Genomic DNA, 5909 nt, shown 5'->3' on the forward strand with positions numbered 1-5909 from the left:
TGCAGAGGTTGAAATTTTACCAACCAACTCCTGCAATTCCCTTTGTTTCAAGTAAGTATGACGCTTCATGCTCTTGTTTAAAGCTTAGTTAATTAAAAGGGAAGAAAACTATATATTGAAATCCCCTCGAATTATATTTGAGCTACTTACACATCCAAATCATTTTACTGTCAAAGACTTGACATTAATTATACCAAAAAGTTAGTACATGCTAAGCTTTTCTTTTTTTTCTTTTTTTTTTTACTTGTGAATTAAGCATTAATCGATGTTACAGGCCAAAATAGAGGGGATATTTAGTATGTCACTAAATATGAATCACTGCGAAGACTTCACTTGTATTATTACTCAAAATGCTTGTGAACATGCTTTGATTTCATCATCGATCCTCTCAATGAAGGAGGCATATTATAACTGATAATGGATGAAAATATCAATAATATATAAATATATTTTCTAATAAGTGCCATCAATGAAAATTAATGAAAATGAAAAACTAGGCCACAAACAAACATCACCCATGCATTAGTAGAAGATTCGTTTTAGAGAGAAAGAGATTTGTGCAATGACTAATTTAAAGCAATCCTTTAATGATGGTCTATCTACCCATTTAATACAGCTGCTCTCAACGGTTTCTTTGCCGGACTAGTTTTGAGTTATGTATGGCCACGTTTCACGTTGGTGTATTATAAAAATGGGGGAGTTGCCAATGCCATGCAGATGCAGACAAGGCAACTTGTGGTTGTGGTTTAATTATTTCCGTCTAATTGGCATCTTGTTTCTTTTTCAGTCTAAACCAAATGATTCACCCAATTCACGAAGCTAATGAAAGCTGCCCATATGGAGACCTCACAAGAGAGGAGTTCTACCAGAAGCATCAGACTCTCCATCAGGAGGGCTTTATGTTGAACAGTCGAAAAATGAGAATCTTCACTCAATCATGGCGACTGAATTCAACACACAATCTGAGAGGGGTAGTAGCAATGGTTCATGGCTATGCATCCGATAGCGGCTGGCTAACCGAGCTCACTGCAGTAGCCATTGCCAAATGTGGATTCTTAGTGTGTGCACTTGATCTACAAGGCCACGGTTTATCTGATGGATTTCCAGGCCATATCCCCAGTATCAAACACGTCATCCAGGACTGCATTCACTTCTTTGATTCTGTAAAACAAAAGTATCGCAAGTTGCCAGCATTTTTGTATGGCGAATCACTAGGAGGTGCTGTTTCTATTCTGATATGCTTGAAGCAAAAGAATGAATGGGATGGTTTGATTTTGAATGGTGCAATGTGCGGCGTCTCAGCCAAGTTCAAGCCTGCATGGCCCTTAGAAAAGCTACTTTCTGTGGTTGCATTCCTCGCACCAACATGGACAGTAGCGGCTGCAAAACCCGTTGCTAGCAAATCATACAAGGAGGAATGGAAGAGAAGGCTGGCAGCAAAAAACCCGAATCGACGAGCCTCAGGAAAGCCACCAGCGGCGACTGCTTTGGAGTTTCTGAGGGTGTGCAAGTATATTAGACGGCACAGCCAGGAGCTACAGGTTCCGATGCTAATGGTGCACGGCGAAGATGATAAGGTATGTGATTGTAGGTCCGCTCGGTTAGCGTATGAATCAGCTTCCAGTCAAGACAAAACATTGAAGATCTTTCCTGGAATGGATCATATGTTGATCGGTGAAGGCAAGGACAATGTGGATCTTGTTTTTGGCACGATTTTAGCGTGGTTGGGAGAGCGAGCAGACCAGATCAGACCGGTCTAAATTAATTTGCCAGACCTATTATTTATATAATTTTTATACTTATCTTGCTATTATTCTAAGTTTGAATAAGATGGAGAAATAATAAAAAAATTATTTATTAAAGAAAACTATTTGAATTAGCCTAAATTTAATATAATTATAAAATATTTGTTTAATTAAAATATTGTCTTATATTTTAGATTAATGTTTTACTCGCATAATGTACCGATTTTATTGTATGTATTATTTAAATAATTATAAAAGATGAGACGGATTCTTTAAAATTTTGATTCTTTGAGAACTTGTAGACTTATTAGACTAGTTAAAACTCACATAATGTAACTGAATTTATAAAAAGAAAAGAAATACGGATGGAAAAGTAGAAACTTATAAGGTTAACTTGTGGACTTGTAGCGAAGGGATATACTCAAAAAGAATATCGATTACGAAAAAAATATTTTTTCTGGTTGTCATGGTCAAGTCAATCCACATATTGTTATTAATTGCAATAGTTATCGATTACAATATTTGAAAAATGGATGTTAATAGAACGTTCTTGAATGACTATATTGAAGAAAGCATTTATATGATGCAACTCACCATATATATAGCTAAAATAAACAAATATAAATTTTGTAAATTTCTTAGATTCATATATGGGCTTAAGCAAGCATCTCACTCATGGAATCAAAGATTTAGTTAATCGATCAAAATTTTTTGGGTTTGAGCAAAACATTGATGAACCTTATGTTTATAAACGTATTAAAGATGAAAATGTGATATTTCTTGTTCTATATGTCGATGATATTCTACTCATTAGAAATTATGTGAAGATATTATCATCGGTTAAAATATCTTAGGTCTTATTGGAGAGGTTTATTCACTTATATGCAAGGATATTGAAATAGTTAAGGCTTAAATCGTTGGGTGTATTGTGAAAGTTGTTCAATAAATTCCTTCATTAAGCAAGGCTCTACAAAGGTAAGATTATTATCTTAACTGTGTAAATAATTTCGGTTTCCATCTTTACCTTATGATATTGCTTCGAAGTTTTGCTCAAACAAGTGTTAGAATACCAATTTCAACATCAAATTAATCAATAATTTTTTTATTGTAATATATATTATAAATATAGTCCTATTTAAATAATTCATGCGTGAATTTAGATAAAAATTAAAATAAAGGAAGATAATATTTTTCTATGGATATTAAGATTTGAATTTATTATATTTATTTATATTTTGAATTTGAATTTAAATTTAAAATATTAATATAATATAATCAAATTATATTATATTCTATAAGGTTATTAAATTAATTTATCATATTAAAATTTTGTAATAGCATGTGTATAGCAAGTGATATTTAAAACTAGTTTTAATATGAAATTGCAATTGAATTTAGATATGAAATAAAATGAGATTTATTAGATTGAGCAGTGATATTTGAGTTTATCCAATAAAGAAGAAAGTTCTAGAAAAAAGTCAACTTTGTATTTGACAATTAAAGAGGTGACGCGGCTTGAAATTTCAACGGGAAAACTGGCATGGTTCAAAACATTTTATTACTTAATGTTATTAATGTTTCCACACCTCATTAGTTGGGCAACTAGAACTCTTTTAATTTCTTAGTCAATTGCTATTCTTATTTGAATTGCATGTTTTGTCTATTATTCAAATGTGTTTAGAGAAGTCTTTAGAACAAAATGGTGGCGAGGCCACCCTCAATTTTTTTTTTCTTTCTATATGGTATATGAGAAGCCTACAATATTATTGTTGTTTTATTTTATTTTCTTAAAATACATTTGTTTGAAGATTATTTGTCAAAAATGTACCAATTTTATGTTAAACGATATTCACGTGAATATTTTTTACCAACTTTGACATTAATGGGTGCAAAGTAAATATTAGTGAGAAATTTGTAACAACATTAGTCTAACCTCAAAACCCAATGCTTATTTTGCCTATCCGTCAAAGTATTTTTTTTAATCTATTTAGGTTAATTATAATCTTTTATCCAGTTGGATTTTGACCCAACTCTAACATTAACCGAAGTTTATATTCGACTCTCTTAATTTGCATGTTTCCCTCTTCTAAGTTAATCATAGTTTATCATAAACCCTAAACTCTATTTTGGGTTAATTAAGTAAGATGATTTCCCCACAACGCAACCAATGCTTAACACTTAGGGGACACTATGCTAATATTCATTTAAGGTTTTAAATGAATTACGCTTAACATTGGGTTTGAATAATTTTGAATTTAAATTTTTTCAGATTCAAGTTTTAAAATATCTGAATTTAAATTTAAATTTGTAGATTTTTCTATCAACCATAAATGAAATTGAGTTCGAAATACTTTGACATTAGAATCAAATTTGTATAATAAAAATTATTTAAAATTTATAAAATTCAAAACTTTCAAAAATCATATTTATTGAGATAAAAGACTAAAATCGATCCAACTTAAAATTTATTACATTTTTAAACTCATAAAAAATAAATTTTATAATTGAAATTTTAAAAAAATTAATATAAAAAACCAAAGGGGTTGCTTTGCGGCCAAATTCTATAGAAGTTTATTTTTGGAGGGTTAAAATTAAATTATAAAATTTTAAAGGGATCAAAATATAAATTTATTTTTATATATGCTTGTTATTTTAGAATTTTAAAAAAATTAAATTGAAAAATTTTCATCTTTAAAAGAGAGAAAAATGTATAACTTCAAGATATTTTACAATTTGAGTAGGATCAAAGTCCCTATGTGCCTTCTTGACGTGCTCCGCCGTAAACCACCCATAAAAATCTAAAATATAATAATATTATTATTACATTGGAAACATTTTCCACAAAAATAATAATAATATCTCTCATCAATAAAGAAAAATTATGAGGAAAAAGACAGAATTTGTACAAAAGGAGAGAGAATTCTGAATTATTTCTATTTGATTTTTCATAACTACCTATAGTCCTTTACACCATGTTTATAGGAAAGAAAACTGAAAGGAAATAAAGCTTTAAAAGTTGGTTAAAATAAATGGTAAATTAAACAACATTAATTAAACCAAAATGCCTCTTTTAGATAGTTCCTTTTGCGCATCGTTTCATTAAACAATTCCTCCCAAAACGCATTAATTTGTCGCGGTGATATTTTAGCTTGTGACAAATGTTGGAACGTCGGCACCCCCACGGTGCAGCAATAATTAATACATCCAGCAATCCAAACCATGGATCCATGTGCGAGGAACTAATCGGGGTGAAATAAAGTTTTCAAAATTACTGAATCTTTAAACTGAGTAGACAGCGACGCTTTGGCAACGAGTATTCTGATCTACTATCGAACCAAGCCGCAACCTTTCGTGACTCCGACCTCTACGTAATTCATCCAGTTGACAATGAACCGAAGAAATCCCCAAAACTATTTTTTAGAGAAAACTTTGCCTGACGGCTGCTAGACTTTTTAAGCAAAGGAAAAATGGGATTTTTAGGGTTTTTTTTTAAACATGCACACCTAACCCTCTTATAATTGGTATATATATAATGAATCATAATTCATTAAATATTTATTCGAACATAATAATTATTATTTAAATTAAATAAATATAACAATGTTTTAAACCGAAAATTATAATTACATTAATTATAATAATGATTTCGGTAAACTATATTTATTTGAATTTATATACGAACCAAATTCATATAGTAATAGAACTATGTTCTCATTATGTGTACAACAACATTGTACATATGATATGTTCAATATTTGATTACCCAATTAAATTAATTCTACAATTAATTTAATTCATGTGACAACCAAACACAATACCAACCATGTTTTATTCCGTTCATTTTAACCATAGGGTGTGACCTTGTAGGTTCTTGTAACATTAGCAGTAATACTAGAACTATTCTAATGTTACAAACAATGAGTGGCATCTAGCAATGCATCATTGCTACCTAAGTTACAAGAAATCATGATTCGACATAACCTTTTGCAATTAACCTTTCATGCATTAATCCTTAAGTCCTTTATCTCTGGGTTGGACACAAGTCATAGAATACAAATAAGTATGACATATCATATCAGCTTATTTGAGCATGGCCATGCATTTCTAGCCTCACTCAATCAAGTGGCCTAAGATATTACTCCCATTATGTAGGAGGGACTTATC

General features: G+C 30.6%; 1 protein-coding gene across 1 annotated transcript; it reads left to right on the forward strand.

Moving 5' to 3' along the window:
• The first annotated feature begins 572 nt into the window (after positions 1 to 572).
• On the forward strand, positions 573 to 1907 carry LOC107963746 (caffeoylshikimate esterase). Its single transcript, XM_016900203.2, has one exon. The coding sequence runs from the start codon at positions 798 to 800 to the stop codon at positions 1758 to 1760; it is 963 nt and encodes a 320-aa protein (XP_016755692.2). The 5' UTR covers positions 573 to 797; the 3' UTR covers positions 1761 to 1907.
• The last annotated feature ends 4002 nt before the right edge of the window (positions 1908 to 5909 follow it).

Source organism: Gossypium hirsutum, chromosome D06, assembly GCF_007990345.1.
Source record: "Gossypium hirsutum isolate 1008001.06 chromosome D06, Gossypium_hirsutum_v2.1, whole genome shotgun sequence".
Taxonomy (NCBI): domain Eukaryota; kingdom Viridiplantae; phylum Streptophyta; class Magnoliopsida; order Malvales; family Malvaceae; genus Gossypium; species Gossypium hirsutum.